Genomic DNA, 17,805 nt, shown 5'->3' with positions numbered 1-17,805 from the left:
CGATGTGATTTAATCTTTTTATTTTCCAATATTTTCCGATATTTTCCGATGGTTTGTGGTGGCTTGCAAAATTTTGCTGTAATTTTGCGAAAACTTCGTAATTATAGATAAATACATCGAAAATACCACAATATTACGAGTTTGCACTTTAAATACGATTTATTGTGAAATTACGCGAAAATATCGTACGATAATGCGTTAATCTCGAAATATAACGGAGAGTGCGTGAAATTCTCCCCATCGGCCTCGGACTACATCGCACCTCCGATGTGATACCATTCCTCACCATCGCATCACATCGGAGTGACCTTTATAAACTATTTCTCTCATCGGAATTTACGCATTTACGCAATTTCCGATGGCGGGATGCTCTAATTAATTCTGACTTTAAAATAATAATACTTCTCAGGCGAGGATCCACCAGTACGCTAACGAAGCTGAAGCTTCAGGGGCCCCGAACACTGCCAATTTTATATCAAATATAATTCTAAAAAATTTTTAAAAAATTAAAGAAATTGAAAATAAGAAAAAAAAAATTTTTTTAATTTATTTTCTGATTGTACTAGATTTTTTATTCCCTTTGTGCGATTTGACACGGAGAGTTTTAGAGAGTTATTAAAATTATAGATTTCTATAAGCGCGAAAATATCACCGAAGAGAGATTTTGATTGGTTTGGTTTGTTATGGAAATGGATAAAAAAAGACTTTTCTTAGATAAAGAAAGCCTTTTAATATTTAGTTACCCAAGTATTTAAATGTTTACATTTATATTTTGAAATAATAAATTTTTTTAATAGTTAAATAAAATATCTAAGCAAGAAAATATCCCCGAAGAGAACATAGATTATAAAGAAATACAAAAAATGCTTTCTTAGAAAGAAAGCCTTTTTTAATATTTAGTTACATGTTTGTAATATATATATTTTTAGGTTCTTGAACGTTTTAATAAAGTCAGCCAAATTTTACAAACCCCCGGGCTCGATGTTTTTGAAGGCTATGAATTAATTTTCTAATTAGAATTATTTGTAAAAGAAATGCGAAAAAATTCAGAAGAAAAAATGAACGAGTTCGAAAAAAAAGCTAAATATTTGAGTAAAGAAATTACAGGAAATGATAATGATTTAAACAAGCGGCGAAAGACACATTTTTAATGGCAAGGACAAGTTTCGGGTAGAGGAGGTGTACAATGTCCTTTTTGATTCTTTAGCAAACGAATTATCGAAAAGAGGAAGAGTATACAAAGAAATAAATAAGAAATATAAATTTCTTTTGAATATAGGAAAAAAAGATCATTCTCATATAGACATGGAAAGCATTAATTATGTCATTTCATTCTACAATAATGACATAGATGCTGGACTAATAAATGAATGTACACAATATAGGGAATATCTTCAAATTACAAATAAAGAAAAACAAACAAAATGTTCCAGTATGCTTAAATTAATATACGAGAGAAATTTGATAGATGTTTTTCCAAACTTATATCCCTCATTAAAGATATTTCTAACTTTACCAATAACCAGTTGTGAGGCCGAAAGAGCATTTTCAAAATTAACATTTATTAAAAATAAATATCGCACCACAATGCCGGAAATCAGACTTAATTATCTTTCAATTTTGTCAATTGAAAATGACTTAACAAAATCTTATGATGAAGTATTAAGAGAATTTGCAAATAAAAAATGCCGTAAACAAAAAATTTAAATTTTAATGTGTTTATTGTTATTTTTATGAATTAAAATGAATTTATAGTTTTTCCAAAGCTTATTTGTGTTTCATTACGTTTTACTTATATTTTGGTAATAAGCTTTTGAGGCCCAAAAATTCACTTAGCTTCAGGCCCCACAAATGGTTAATCCGCATCTGATACTTCTTCAGCTTAATAATTCAGTTATCTTGGATAAGTTGGGAGCTTAAACTTTAAACTTCCTTAAAACTTAATTCGCATCACAAAACTAAAAATCGGACCTTACTGTAAAGATAGTTTAAAGACTGAATGGGGGTCCATCACCCATTCCATAATAAATAAATATATTTTCTTAATAGCCCAGTGGACTATTAAGAAAGAGATAAAAGGCGTAATTATATATATAATTACGCCTTTTATCTCTTTCTTAATAATCGTATATATATATATATATATATATATATATATATATATATATATATATATATATATATATATATATATATATATATATATATATATATATATATATATATATATATATATATATATATATATATATATATATATATATAAAATTTTGGAACCATGCAAAGAAATTTGTAAAAAGTTATATAAAAGTTTAAAAAATTTAAAAGAATAAAAAGTTAAGAGAACAAAAAGTTTAAAAAATATACACCATCATTATTTACTTAATTGTGTAAAGTTTGAAAATTATTTGTTTTATTATTCATTAATATTACTGATATAACTTTATCAAAGTTATATCAGTAATATTAATGAATAATAAAGCAAACAATTTACTGATATAAATTAACTCAAAAAGTCAAATCTGTGGACTTTTGAATTTTGTTACAAACGTTAAAAAGTTTTGTCAATTATTAAAAATTAGTTTAAAAAAATCTTTACTTCATTATATAACTATAAATTAGTAACAGGGAAACATGGAGAGAAAAAATAGGACCAAAACCAGCAAAGTATTTTCAATGACAAAATCTAGAATGTAGTGTGTACATCATATGTTCAGTTGTTTATTCAATTTTGTAAAAAACAATAAGAAAGGTAAAATATGATGATAAAAAAAAAAGTTGAATAATATATATGTAAAAAATATATAATATATAAGTAAAAAAAGAATTTTAATTACTCATGATCAGGTGCATTTGTTCACCAGTCAGAAGTATTAACGTTATGTAATTGTTTATTTACTCTTGAGTCCTACTAAAAAATTGACCTGGCATTTTTTATTTAGATAATCTAATTGAGCCTAATTTAAATATTTTAAATGCTATGAAGATTTTTAAAATTGTTTGATATTTATTTAATTCAAATGATGTATTTGTATTACATAAAAGCATATACACTAATATATAACACTATATATACTTAAAAAACATATACACTAATATATAACACTATATATACTTAAAAAACATATACACTAATATATAACACTATATATACTTTAAAAAAATAGTTGTTTACACGTTTCAACATAGTTTTGACTTGCAACATTCATTGGTTATTTATTTTTTTTGTTAAGTAATTTCTTAATAACCTAAAATATCACTCAATTTTTGTTTCAAAATAAAAAAAAAGCAAAAATAAACTTTAGTATAAGTTACATATACTTTGCTGCTCTTTAGTTAAATTGATAAACTCAGCGTACTCATAATAAATGTTTCATAAGTAAATTTTCAAACTGTAGGACTACATAAATGATATTGAGAAATTAGTTTTGATGGAGTTTGTTCTAATGGGATTTACAGTTTTTAATAAATACGCTCTAGATTTGCACTCAATCAAAGTAATATTTATTTGAATATTTCAGTGAAAGTTTAAAATCTTTTAAAAAGTTAAGTCTTGTAATATAGTATTAGGTTATGATATTTTATTAAAAAAATGTAATAATTAGAAAATTCCTTTAATCTGTATGTAAAATTTTGATCACACTTCAGTCATTTAATGAGGCTTCAAGTTATTTAACAAATGGTTTCTTGTAATTTAAATAATTTTAAGAAATTGATTGCTAAATAGTAGTTATAATAAAAATGCCTTATATACTCATAAGTGTTCAAATAAGAACTGAACATGGTCCAACATTTTGTGGGGATGAAGAAAGCGATGTGAATGTAATGTCCTATTTAGATGCTGTTAAGTTTCAAGGTAATTTATACTTTTTTTATTCTGATAGCAATCATAACAATGTAATGAAATGATGATAAATGATTAGCCTTTCTTTTTTTTTAATTTTATGAAACTCTTCTTTAGATGTTGGTCAAAATTTTATTGAGTATCGATCCCCACATTCACCAAGAATTATATTAAATAGGTTAGAAGCAATTGGATATAAAGTAATTTCTTCCAGTGGCTGTGGCCAAACATTAATTTGGACTTTACACAAGGAAATTTAAATAAATATTCTGATTGATATCCTGATTGATATCCTGGGTTTCTAGTAATTAATAATTCTTTTTGGTATTTTTATAAATTTCATGTTACCTCTGAGAAAAAATTTCTTAAATATTTTACTTCTAATATTTACTATAAGATATTTTTCTTTATATACTTTTGACTGCACAGGCCATCAGTTAGAATTATTTTTAAATGCTAAGTGATACTAAATTTGAAAATTTTTTCATCTTGGTTGCATGTGAATGGCTGTATAAAATTGCTGACCTTTTTTTTAAAATCCTACATTTTCTTAATCCTACATTTTCTTCATCCTCTTATTGAACATATTTAACATAAACAAAGTCTTTCTTTAAATTAAAAAAAAACTGCCTACAGCAATGCATAAGGTCTACGCTCACTATGTTCAAGTGAAGGAACAAGGTGATATACAAATATGTGAACTTTCCAACTGATTTTTAATTGATAGCAGAAGTTTGCTTTGAGATAAACCTAAAAATTTTGAACTACTTATTTAAAAGCTAAACTTTTCTTGTTTCGATGAAAAATTCTCTGTTTCAAAAACTTTGTTCATTATAATATCTATGTTTTTTGTTATATCTTTGAAGGTTTTAGACATCTATGGTTCTTTTTTTTCTCTATGAGATGAATTTTTTTTTCATACAAAAAAATTTATTTTTTAATTAAAGTGCATTTTGCTTTTAATTCTTATGTTTATAAATGTGCTAATGATTTGGTTTTATGTTTTCTTGTTTTATGTTTTCTTGTTTTATTTAAAAGTTTTATTGATGGTAAAATTGTTATAGGTTTTGTGGTCAATATTAATACAAAATTTTTCTTACTTTTTACACAACTTTAAATAAACCTTAATACAGTTTAAGAAATTGTTTAAAATTTTTAATTTGCTTTCTTATAGCAGATTAGTAAGATTTATATTATTTACTAAAGAAAGTTTATTAGAATGTAACAAAAATGGCTTCCTGTTCCTTTATCAGTCGTGTTTATTTTCGGAATCGCTCCAAGTTTACTTACAGAAAAAATGTATTACAGACTGGTAATATCAACTCTTTTACTCATCAACTAACTTCCAATGTGCATCATTTTAAATTTGCTGAATCCTATTTAGCTATAAAATTGAATTTAAAGAGGTGTTTGCAAACACATCACGCTAATTTAATTAAAAAAGAAGCTCAAGACAATGAAAAAGACTGTAATAAAAAAAATGATGATAGTAAAAATAATGACAGTGAAAATAAAGACATTGTTAGTAAAAAAATTTCTAGATATCATAAGTTTACAAATATTTTGAAGTCTTTTGGGCTTGGCTGCAAAGCTTTATTGATAGATGTTAAATTAGCATTACAAACAAGACGCAAACTTGGTCTATACAAGTATCAAGAAAATTTATCTGCAATTTCCCGAGATGATCTCTTACACATGAGGCAAGTAAGTAATTTTTCTTATCTATATTTTACTATTTTTATTTATATATTTAAATTATTTTTGTTTATATATTTTGTTGTTCTTTTATATTTTATCATTCTTATTGTTTTAATTTATTTTCTTATTTATGTATTTTATTATTCTTATTTATATATAACTTTTATTCTTAAATAACAAGTAATAAATTTTCAATTTATGATTTATAAGTAATAAAACACATGCTTATTTGGTTATTAAGCAAAACTGTTTTTTTAAGGTTAACTTTTATTTAAAATGTTAAAAATGTTTTTTATTTTATCACAAAAATATGTAATAATTGATAGATAATCAATGATTAAAACTTCATTTTGAGTCAAAGTTTATTTGCTTAAATGAATTCAAAAGCAATTCTGCTGTTGTAAAAATTCTGCTGTTGGCTGACCTGTTAATAATTTAATATTCTTTTAAGTTTTTTGTTTATTTTTTCAGAATACTCTTTCTTAACAAGAGCACTTACAAGTTACACTTACACTTTTCATAATAACTGTTAGTAATGTTATGCACCATTTATAATAATTTCAATCCTTATGAATACAATAGACATAAGAGTATACAAAACTACCTCAATTTTTTTAAAACAAACACTCTTGTAGGTTAGTCAATTTATTCTTTTAGTCAAATAACTAAGCAGTGAAAAATTGTTAAGGTTGGTTATGTATATATGGGCAGCCACCATTACATTTTTGTACTAAATACTTAAAACTGAATTTTTTTAGATTAAATCAGTTTTCAGTATTTAAACCTCAAATAGCAAAAGATATTCCAATAAATGAAATACACTTAATTTAAAATGGTTAGAATTGAGTTTTCATTATTATTTAAAACACATTTACATTACATGAAAATTTATATATTTTTTTTCTTGAGCTAACTCCTTAGAGAAAAGAATGCTAATTGAAAAAAAATGTGTTAGATGTATGTTATACACTGGTAAATCCATATTTGTGTCTAGATTTGTAAAATTTAAGAATTCAAATTATCAAATGAAAAAAAAACCTTTTTAATGAAATATTGTGCATGAAGTGGACTTGAAAAGCTTATTGCAAAATGAATAAAAACCTATACCTTAATACCTTTAACATTTACCAAAAAAATTTTTATTGAGTCTGGAAGACTTATTGTGTCTTTTTGTTTTTTTAGAAAATTTTAACAATCGTAAAATATGAAGGCGTAAATGTTTCCTTTAGTGGAAGAACGAACAAAAGAGGAGGGGGCCGTAAATCTAAAATATATTTTATCACTTTAAATTATTAGTCTAAATCAATAACTTTGCTTATTTTCCTGATATTGCTTAAAATGTCAAAAGTTCTTTAGTTTCTGGTAGAGATTCCCATCCTTACCACAAGTCAAAGCATTCATAGTTGTTACATTTGTAAAGTAGTTTGCACATACTCTATCGATTCTGAAGGCTTGCAATTTAGAAAAACCTAAAGCTTTACTGCCCTCAATCTTCTGGTCCAGTCACTGCCCTCAATGCCCTTCCAGTCAACTTCCAGTCCAGTCCACTTGATAAAAGATGACATAAAATATTACAAGTTACAGAGAAAACTTGAGTTCAAAATGATGTCAACATTAAACTTGGAAATTTTTTTATGTTTTTGACTTATTGATATTTATTTTAGTATACAATCAGCTCCTCCAACCCATCCCTGCCCCTTGTGTAAAAGTTCCAAAGAGGAAAAGCAAGTTATGATGCTTCATTTTAACGATTGCCTGACAGGTATTTAAAGATTGCTAAATTACTAAATTAAAGACGAAAGTAAAGTGATTGAAGTATTAAGTCTGCAGGAACTCTTTTATCTGGAAAACTTAACAGTTTATAGAAAACTGACAAAAAAAATATTAAATAGTTCCAATATTTAATTGGCTCAATATGTTTTATGCATGTTTTTGTGATTTTAAAAAAGAAACATCACAGTTTTGGTCTGAGAAGGCTTAATTCCAAATAGAATGGTTAGAAAAATATAATGGTTAGAAAAAAATATAAGTTAAACTTAAAAAGATATAATTGTAATCTAAATTCTTTATTTTTCTTCTAAAACTCTAACTTAATTTATATCTTGTCTTGTTAAATAATTTTAAAAGTTTCCTTATTAGGAAATGATCAAAATTTTTCAAATTCAAGATATTTCACAAAAAACTTTTTTTTTTAAATTTCTTGTTACATAACTTCTATTTTTTAATTTCATACATCTAGTGACCAATATTTAATTGGATTTACTGGCCATCACATACATCTGGGTCATTTCTTTCACTTAGCAGTTTTTACTGTAGGGTGTGTGTTCAATTCTAAGGTATTTTGATAATGTTTGTTTATTCTGGCATTGCTCAGAAAATTTATAGCACTGACATTACACAGAGTGGTCTGAATCTCTCAGATTTGGACCATTCATCTGCAAGTAAAGGTACGAAATCATTGTTATTATCCAATAGAGAAAAAAAAAAGGTTTTCTGTAATGAAATCTGACAGTTTGGAATCCTGATAATTGGGAATTTGGTCTTTCTGTATTTAAAACCAATATGAGCTTTCAGTGCAACAAAAACTTTTTATAAACTTTTGTAGATAAAAAAAAGCTTATTCTTTATTAATCAGTTTTCAATATTTTGAACATAAGAGCTGATCAAAGAAAGTGGAGCCTTTTGCACAAAACCAATGATATTTAAGTTCTAAATATAATTTCCATTTTTACTTAGTTTTTGTAGCATTGATTTAATTTCTAATTTTAATTTTACTTCTTTTGAATCAGTTCTGATGAAATTAATTTCAGTTCAGTTCTTATGATTTTAATCATTTTAGCTCTTATTTCAGTTATTAAATTAGTTCATACTATACTTCTATCAAATTTTATAGCAATTAGTAGTCCTAACGGCACATTTTTTTGAAAAAATTAAAGTGTAGTCTTGAAGTGTCAGATTTCTTAGCTGCATGCACTTTCTTTAAGAGCCTGGTGGTTTTAACCATATTAGACCCGTTGTCTGAAACAATCAAGGTAACTTGATATTCTTTAATACCCCATTGGTCAAGACATTTCTTTAAGCATTTGGCAAGCATCTCACCCGTGTGGGGATGTTGGAGTTCCATCAAATTTAGGAAAGCAAGTTGTGTTTTATCAATGGTGATGTCATAGGAACAAGCAGATATTCCAAGGAACGATGCTGTGAGACCCTTCTTCGTCCAACCATCAAGACAAATTGTTACTTTGAGTGTACAATTCATCAAGTCTTTCAGTTGTGCAGATTGTAGAAGAAAACGCTCGTTTATCCGCTTGTTCAGTGTTGCAGACCCTGCAATATAAAATTTAAATCAGTTAAAATTTAATGCACATCAGTTTGTGTTGTTAGTTACTATAGTGTTACATTAATGATACTATAATTAATTTTTTAAATTTTTATTTAAAAATTGTTTAGCATTAAAGGAATTTAAAACAATAATTTAAAAATTTAGTTGTGTTAATTATTACCTGGCAATTTAAATTTTGGGTCAAGCGTTTTTATCATCTTTCGAAATGACGGCTGATCTAACAATACCATTGGATAGCTGGTATTAACAATCATTTCAATCACGCTACCCTGACACACTTGATATTCACTTGAATCAGTTGGCCATGCGGTGATTCAGTGTTCAAAGCACTCTCTTATTGTCTGAGGTTTTGTCTTTCCACTATTTCAGGAAGATGTAGAATTGATGTTGTCAATTTTGTGTTTCAAAAATATTTTTTTTGCATTTGGATTTTTCTTTTCAACCGTGTAACATGTCTTTATGTATTCTCTGAATGTGCGCTACCAAGTTACTGGAATTTTTTCCGGCAAGAGATGCATCACACGCGCTCTCATTATGTCCTGTACTAGACACGTGGATTTGTCAGTTTTTTCATCGTAAACGAAGAATTTCTATACAGGACTGTCACGCTTCCCACCAGCCAACAACCTTGATAAACTCATTATTCTGTTATTGATTGATTTGCAACTCTTAAGAATCTTTAGATGTTTATTTTATTTTACAACAAAAGATTGAACGCATTGAATAGATATTCAATAATTTTCGTTCGGTAATAATTCCTAATTCTATTCCTATTTTCGTTTTTTGATGCTTATATTCAATTCTATTTCAGTTTTCGTTCTTCAGATCCTAATTTTAAATTTTTATTCACATAAACAAAATCAATTATTTTTACTTCTAATTTTACTTCATGTTAATGAAAATATCACTGCATAAAACCATGTCATAAATGTCCCTTGAAACTATGTTCAGCATTATTTTATATCAATTGATTGGCTGATTTGTATTTTAGGATACTATGATCAAGTATCTACAAAAAAATACAAATTACCAAATATAAAGTAAAAGTTTTCCATGTTGCATTCACTTCAACTGTGTGCTAGGTACAATAAAAAGGTGTTTATGTTCACTTGGATGTTTGTGCTTTAAAGAGAACAAGCTTAAAAGTCATCCTGTCACCTACACAAGTTACCTGTAACTGGCAAGTAACATAAATAACAAAAAATCATCAGATCTTGGTAATCAGCTTGTGTATATATTTCAATTTATGCTGTGATGATTAATGAAGGTCTATTTTCTGTTTCTGAATGAATTCATGCATTTCTTGTGGGAAGCAGATTAGATCTATGCAATTAAGTTGTTTGCTGTGCAGAACACTTTTTAATGCTTCTAAAGTCTTACAAAGTCTTACTGGTGACTTTGAGGCTTCAATCCTCAAATCATTAAGCAAATAAATAATCATTACTTTTCTGATGTGATATGAGCTAATTGACCTAAGAAGTGGAGGATCAAGTAGTTACTGAATACTTGATACAACACAATCAGCTATCATGACTAGTGTTTGAAAAAGTTTTATTAATGCTGAATTGAAAAAAAAAAAACTGCCTAAGCATTCTCAACTTGTTAGTAAATCACAAAAACTTTTATATAATATGAGCAACTTATTCATCTGTACCAGTTTTTTTATGCTGCAATTTCAAGTTGCTTAAGGTCCTTGAAATCTTCAACAACTAATGTGTTGTGAGTAGCTAATTGCTAGATTATCTATTTTTAACACAATTATCTATTTTTATTACTGTTTCCATGTTGAAGTCATCTCTTTCTGAAAAATGTTTTTCCAAACATGATTTGAAAATATACTGTTGCTAATAAATAGATTACTATGAGATAATATTCTATAGTATTTCTAGTAACTATATTGTTGAAGAGAAAGAAACACAAAGAGGTTAATGTTAAGTTGCATTGTCACAAAGAAGGGACAGCTAGAAATAACTTAAACAATTTTTCAATCAAGAAAATAGAAGCTTTTTAGATTATGATTTTTTTCTGTCCCAACTTTGCTTTTGTACCTTAAACAATATTATTTTATTTGTAATTTGATTATATTTCTATTTTCTTTTATAGACAAGAAGGGATGTTGCAAAGACGTTTCCAGTTGCTATGCTTTTTATGGTTCCATTCTTGGGTTATGCAGCACCTATTATTGCGTAAGTTAGATTTTTTATATGGTTTTGATTGCTAAAAAATTTAGTCATTTGAATTTTCATAGGATTTGTAGAATTTGGATTTTCAAGCCATGTTTATATTACTTAACTGTTCTTTTTAACAGTTTTCTGGTTTGATATCAAGATGTAAATATCTTGATGATCTTTTAGATACTTACTTATTGTTCCTGATCTGAGGATTCTATTAAAAAATTCTGCTGTTTCAATGTTAATAATTTTTATCTTAAGTTGACAGTAATAGCTCTGGTGTGACCAAACCCATAAATAACTGTTTTTTATATGTTTATTATCTTTTTACTTTTAGATACTTTTATCCAAAGCAATTTTTATCACAACAGTTCTGGCACCCAGATCAAAAGAAAGAGTTTATACTTGAAGAATATGAAAAAAGAAGTCAATATTACATACCACTTATCAAAGAAGTTGGTATTATTAGTAAAGAAATTAAAAATAAGCAACTTCTTCAATTTTGCCTGAAAGTAAGGTTACATTTTGCCAATTGATACCTTTATAAATATTCTACAATATTGATATATTTCGATTGTATATTCAGGAAAAAAGAAATAATGATTGCTTAATTTTGTTTTCACTTATTCAAGAAGAGCTTGAAGTATTTTACAAAGTTAATTCATTGAAATTAAAGCAGTTTTTTTAATTTTAAATATGATTAAAACAGCAACCCTTTTAAATTTTATATACTTTTTTAAAAAAAGCATTTTAAAATTATATCTTGGAAAATTTAATCTTGAATCTGCATAACAGATTCAAAGTTAAATATTCTAAGATATAATTTTAAAATGCTTTTTTTAAAAAAGTATAGAAAACAATTTTAATACTTTACCCTTTCTTAATTGAATTTTCCTGAAGGTTACTATGGTTATATTAGAAGATAACCATTATTTTACAGCATTCAAGGTCAGCAAATTAGCATTTATTACTTTTGTCTTTTGATGAACCCTTTGTATTTAGGTCTTAGATGGTAAGCATCCAGAGAATAATGAACTGCTACAGTTCCGTGACATTTTTTCCCAGCATGAGGAGTTTTCATTAAATAAAATGACACGATATCACCTGGTATGACTTTATGAAAACTCAGTTGTTATTACTTTTTTTTTACTATTATTAATAGTTTTATTATTATTATTATACTAGTTTTAATATTAGTAATAGTAGTATTTTTAGCATTAGCAGCAATAGTATTGATTCTGCAATGTGTTATGTATTCCTGGATTCAGAAGTTTTAGTCATTTAGTTATTTACTCCAGCTTTAAAGTGACTTTTCTTTTTGAAACTTCGTTTTATTCATTTAATTCAAAGAATTCAGTTTTTTTTCTCTTTTTTAAGTTTTATTACTTTTAAATGATATTTTAATTTACATTTTAAATATTGAATAGTACCATACAACCATATATACAGTATATTTTTTAATCATCATTTTACTTACTACTTTAGAATCATAAAGCAAAACAATCTGAAACTTTAAAAGATTAACTAAAATTGTTCAAATGAATCTGTAGCTTGTTTTAGATTAAAGTAGTATCAGAAAATATTTCTTCTGAGCTCGCAGAGCTTTAAAGAATTAGACTGAGCTTAAAGTTTATTTTGTAATTCAAATGTAATCAAAAAAGATGAAAATGGTTGTCTTCATCTCATATGAATTATCCAATATATTTATTTTCATCTGGTTTTAAATATTTTTGTTGAAATGTGAACTAAATAGCTACAATAGGTGAACTAAATAGCTACAATAATGTTAACTAACTAATGCTTCATAAAATCTCTTCTTAATCAAATGTTTATAATGAATAACATGGTTCATGAGACCACAACTGTCACATTTTCCATGATTGTCAAAAGCTCCACAACTGTCACATGCCCCACAATTACAATTGAACAAATTTGACAAAAATGTTTTATGCTATTCAAAAAAACAATACAACAAACAATACTAAAATAAGTTTTATTAGCTGTTTTTACAAAAAAACATAGTTGTAATGTTTTCAATTCTTACAACTCTTTTTGATAATTAATTGTCAAAAGTATTTTGTTAAACAAAAGTTTAATCTGTTAGATAAAGTTGTGTCGATGTTGGTTAATACCCACTGGCTGGTTTCTGCCGCGGTGGTATCTTGTTAGTTCTCTCAGAAAGCGGATTTCTCACTTGCATGAAGATGATATATTGATACTTCGTGATGGTGTTGATATGCTTACACCAAGTTGTATTGAGCATGTAAGTATCAATTAAACTTTGCAATGATAATTGTTGTCTGTTTAATTGCAATTATGTGGCTTGCCCTTAATCTGGTTTTCAACTGTAAAAAAAGTATATGTTTAAGTTATTCATATGTCATTCTTCCTTTAAAAGTTGTTTTTGTACAAATATTTATGTACAATTGTTTATGCACAATCCACTTACATATATGTGCACAATCCACTTACATATATGTGCAATAGTCAAAAAATGATGCTTTTTTGATCATTTTTTTGTTTTACTTTTTTTTTCTCTTTGCTCAATTTGAAAAAAACTTTCACAAAAGGTTATAATATTAAATGTTATACTTTGTCCAAAAACGAACATCAGATTTAGTGATTGACCTGGAGGATGATGAATTACTTTGCTTTTTTATTTGTCATGCTAATTTACTTGCAAAGATATTTTTGTTGACTGCTTGATTATCAATTGTTTTACAACAAAAGTCTATTATTTTCTGTTTTTTATTCTTTACAAATATTTTTTGAAATAAATTAAAAATTAGAAGTGGTTTTTTTTTTGGGAAAAAGTAGTATTATATTTTATATCATTAATCTTTTGTGAAAGTTTCAGGAATTCAAAATGAACTGCTGTATGTAAAAAAAAAAAAAAGGTTTATGGAAGCTATGAAAATGTTGATACACATAATGTTAAAACAAAAATGTCACCAAGCTTTAGTTGTTTTGTTCATATTGATATCACAGGCTGTACATGTTAGAGGTCTTGATGAATTTTCTCTATGCATTGATGCTAAGCGCCACTGGATTACAGAATGGGTCCAGCTTTCATCAAAAGTTGAAAGTAAGTTTTTTACACTTAGAAATATTATCTGGTATTTTGTAACAGATGCCATCATAATCCTTTTTTATGCTAAGAATTTTTATTTTTTAATTTTATCGTTTAATGTAAGAGATGTTACTGTTTTGCTTTTTTATAAAACCCCTTTGTGTAATGAATATTTTTGTTAATCTTGTCTATAAAAATACTATCATTAGGCCTTTTAAATGGAAAAGTGTTAAACTTTGAATATTTATTTCTTCAACTTTGTTATGCTTTATTGTTTATTACTTTTTATTTTACATACTTTGAATGTTTTGTTATTCAGAGATAAAGTCTAAGAGAATTATGAAAGAACTTTTAGATAGAAATGCTGCTGGCCTTGGTATGTTTTTTATTATTCTTTTTTTATAAAAAATATTTAAGTTTTTTTTGAGATAAAAACACTTAATAATGTGCAAGTTTAAACTCTTTCCCTGTTTTATCAGTAATTTTAAATAACTGCAGTTGGTTTTTTATTTCTTTTCATGAAATTTTTGACCAAAACATATATTATCTTGTTAGATGTAAGAAATGAGATTTTTTAAATAAGATAAAATCTGTAAAAAAAAAATTAAGATGAAAAGCCATCCTGTGATGTGGGACCTTTTCTGCTTCTAGTATCTTTTTTTTTTAACTTAATCTTTTGATATTTCATTTTTTTTATAGATTAACTTTAAGATATTTCAATAAGAATGAAAAACTAAACTATTAATTACAAAAATGAAATAATTGAGGAAAAAATGAGGAGAACAGAACATGTTAAAGATTTTTTTATAATTTTAAAAATAAAACCCATAATACAAATAAAAGTTTTGAGTATTTAATTACAAAAAAATGTATTGATAAAAGTATTATCATAATATATCAATGATGATTATGTGCAATTTTTTTTGCTTTGCTTTAAAATTTGTGTTTAAAAAATTTTTTTAAATAAAAAATTCTTGTAATAACAAAGAGCCAAACATGTAACAACATCTAACAATGTCTTTTTTTCTAAATTATGTGCATGTTCTTCACGTAAATCAAGCAAAAACTGAAAAATAGAATTCTTTGATTTTATTTCAGCAGGCAGTTTGAAATTGTTGTACACTAGGACAGTTCTAACCACAAATGCAATCCTGATTAAAATGATAAGTACAAGCAACCTCAAAACTTTCAGAAAAAACTTTTCTAGTTAAGATCAGGACCAGTACTGTGAAGACAGCTAAAGTTCCAACTCTGACTTCACCCTTTTATGATTATCAAACCCTGACTTTAAATCTGATTCCTCCTTATGTAAGAATTTAAGGTATATATTGTTAAATAAAGCGTTCCAAAATGATTGATTGCTATGTGCAGCACATATATTACTTAAAAAGAAATTTTTTTAAATTTCATCATCATCATCATCATCATCATCATCATCATCATCATCATCATCATCATCATCATCATCATCATCATCATCGTCATCATCATCATTTACCTTTTCTATACAATTTTACTGACTCGGGCTTAAGAAGCCCTCAAAAAGTCTCAAATTCTACAACTCCAGCTCTTCAGCCCTGGTCAGTATTATGACACTTAAAAACAACCTGATAACTGAAAAAAGTTTTACCTTCATAGACAAAAGAAGGATCTAAGTGTCTGTTAATTTTGGTACTAGACACTATTTTAATAACAACCTTTGAACCTTGTTAGAATTGATTTAATTAAAAGGCAGTTTTGTTCTCTGAAATATTTTCTGAATTAAGAAGTAGATAAACATCACATTTTTTTAAACAGACCTGGATGCCAATCATAAAATTTATATGAAAAAAAAAAAAGGAAAATGTATGTTAATAATCTCAATTACTTCTAAATTAATTAAAATTTATAATCTAAATGTTTATATATTTGTGTGTATATATTTTAAGTAATACTTAAGTAAAATATTGATATCAGGCTTTTTTTTACATTTATGAAAATAGAAGAATGAAATATCTTTCAGCATTTTTCACTCTATTTGTTCAGTTCAGACAAAATGATGGCATCATTATAATTAAGATTAAAAAACTTTTGCTACCTGTAAAATTTCAATTATGATTCATTGTTTTGCAACAAAAATATATTGAGTTATATGAAATTATGCCAGAGATCAAAGATAACCCATTTTAAATTGGATCATTTTAAACTCCATTTTAAGTGGAGAGCTACTTAGTTGAAAGACTACTACCAAACTAAGACAAATTGAACTAGATATAGTTCTGACTGAGTCTTAAGTAAACATGTAATGTTTGTCTCCCTGAAATTCTTTTGTTCTGTAAATTATGGTATAATATGGAAAACAAATAACTTTATAGTTCAGAAAAATAAATACTCCTAGTAATAATAGGTGATAAATTGCATACATACTGTGCTGTTATGATGCAGCAATATCCATTTATGCTTTTTTAAAAGATCCATAGGATTTTCAAAGTTATGACTGATAACTTGTTCTATAGCTCTCATCTCATTTAATCGAATTTGTAGATTTGACCAAAATGATGAGAGTATCAGAAAAAAAACAATTGCAGTATTAAACCAAAATAAAAACAGAACATAATAGTAACAGAGTATAACAGTGCTCTAGAAATAGAAATCTCTGACTCCAACCAAACAGAGAACAAAGAAGTATGCTCAAGTTATGCTGATGAAATCATTTAATTTTAGCTTGTGATCTAACTGGATATACCAACTTTAGCATACCAACTTCAGCATATTAGCTATCTCTCTAAAAATGCTGCAAAAGTTATTACGCTATGATCATTGATTGAACTTGTAATTCTTTCTCTTACAAACCATAAATTGTGTTTGTAAAATGAGACAAAGAAATGTTTGGAGTTAAAAAATCTAGAAGATTAAAGAAGAAGATGATGATGAGACTTAAAGTTTACTTAGACCAAAAAAATCATGAACACAGAAGCAAAATCTTGGAAGATCTGATTGCCTGGGATAGTTCTTATCCTATAAAAGTTAAAGTAAAGAAACTAGCTTACATAAAAAAAAAATTACAATTCTGAATATTAATGGAATAAAGTTTTTCAAAAAATTGTTTTTAAGTCATCTTAATGATCACCTTAATAACTAATTTTAGTTTATATTAAGACTGATAAAAATGATTGGTATAAATATTTTCCATTGCTATTTAAGAAATTCTCAAACAACACTTGTTGATACCATACTAATTTAACTATAATCTTAATTATCTATGATTTTTTTATGTTCAATGTTTTATTTCTAATGTTTGTTAATACTTTAAAAAATTTTCAGGTGATCAGGCAACATTTCTTGCTCATTGTGCTGTGTTTAAAGCTGCAAACTTTGAAGCTGCTGCACAGAAAGAATTCAAACAAGTTTAGAGAATTTTTTTGGAAAGCAGTTGTTTGGTGGATAACAAAATCTCAATAGAATCTTGTCAAATTGTAGAATCTTTTTTTATTTAAAGTTAAAACTTAAAACATACTAAAGAGATATCAATCTGCTGTGAATGAGAATTTTTTTTTAAAGTTCATTATTTTTATTTTTCTTACCTTTTATTTTATTATTGTTAACTAGATAATTGCTTTAAAAAAAAAAAAAACTGTCAGTTTTTGTTGATTAAAAAGATTGTTTTTTTTTTTCTACAAAAAATTAAAAATGTAAAATG

The 17,805-nt window shown here is 26.3% G+C and overlaps 2 protein-coding genes across 7 annotated transcripts; both read left to right on the top strand.

Moving 5' to 3' along the window:
- Window positions 1–3,689: 3,689 nt before the first annotated feature.
- LOC149888742 (GTP cyclohydrolase 1 feedback regulatory protein-like) lies at window positions 3,690–4,133 on the top strand. The gene is made up of 2 exons (XM_090087017.1): window positions 3,690–3,856; window positions 3,962–4,133. Exons 1-2 carry the CDS (start codon window positions 3,742–3,744, stop codon window positions 4,102–4,104), a joined length of 258 nt encoding a protein of 85 aa, XP_089943143.1. The 5' UTR covers window positions 3,690–3,741; the 3' UTR covers window positions 4,105–4,133.
- An 863-nt stretch (window positions 4,134–4,996) lies between these two features.
- LOC145195760 (LETM1 domain-containing protein 1-like) lies at window positions 4,997–17,647 on the top strand. 6 transcript variants are annotated; one of them, XM_090087016.1, is made up of 9 exons: window positions 5,017–5,544; window positions 7,207–7,304; window positions 10,989–11,071; window positions 11,394–11,568; window positions 12,059–12,163; window positions 13,161–13,319; window positions 14,045–14,141; window positions 14,446–14,502; window positions 17,430–17,647. In XM_090087016.1, the coding sequence occupies exons 3-9, from the start codon at window positions 11,025–11,027 to the stop codon at window positions 17,516–17,518; spliced, it is 729 nt and encodes a 242-aa protein (XP_089943142.1). In that variant the 5' UTR covers window positions 5,017–5,544; window positions 7,207–7,304; window positions 10,989–11,024; the 3' UTR covers window positions 17,519–17,647. The 6 variants fall into 6 exon arrangements, 5 of the variants coding, with proteins under 5 accessions (XP_089943137.1, XP_089943138.1, XP_089943142.1 ...); XM_090087013.1 differs by having other exon boundaries at window positions 5,017–5,548; XM_090087011.1 differs by lacking the exon at window positions 7,207–7,304 and having other exon boundaries at window positions 4,997–5,548.
- Window positions 17,648–17,805: the final 158 nt, after the last annotated feature.

Source organism: Hydra viridissima, unplaced genomic scaffold (genome assembly GCF_058129835.1).
Source record: "Hydra viridissima isolate aposymbiotic clone 2 unplaced genomic scaffold, HvirCarnegie_v1 scaffold_5, whole genome shotgun sequence".
In the NCBI taxonomy this organism is placed as follows: Eukaryota; Metazoa; Cnidaria; class Hydrozoa; order Anthoathecata; family Hydridae; genus Hydra; species Hydra viridissima.
The sequence above is the reverse complement of the archived record's forward strand: the minus strand, read 5'-3'. Positions and strand labels throughout refer to the sequence as shown.

Bases quoted from the DNA above. Each gene is read 5' to 3' on its own strand.
- LOC149888742 (XM_090087017.1), top strand. From the start codon at position 3,742: ATGCCTTATATACTCATAAGTGTTCAAATAAGAACTGAACATGGTCCA. The intron at 3,857-3,961 runs GTAATTTATACT...ACTCTTCTTTAG, and splicing joins AGATGCTGTTAAGTTTCAAG to ATGTTGGTCAAAATTTTATT.
- LOC145195760 (XM_090087011.1), top strand. From the start codon at position 5,075: ATGGCTTCCTGTTCCTTTATCAGTCGTGTTTATTTTCGGAATCGCTCC. The intron at 12,164-13,160 runs GTATGACTTTAT...TTAATCTGTTAG, and splicing joins AAATGACACGATATCACCTG to ATAAAGTTGTGTCGATGTTG. The intron at 14,142-14,445 runs GTAAGTTTTTTA...TTTGTTATTCAG, and splicing joins GCTTTCATCAAAAGTTGAAA to AGATAAAGTCTAAGAGAATT.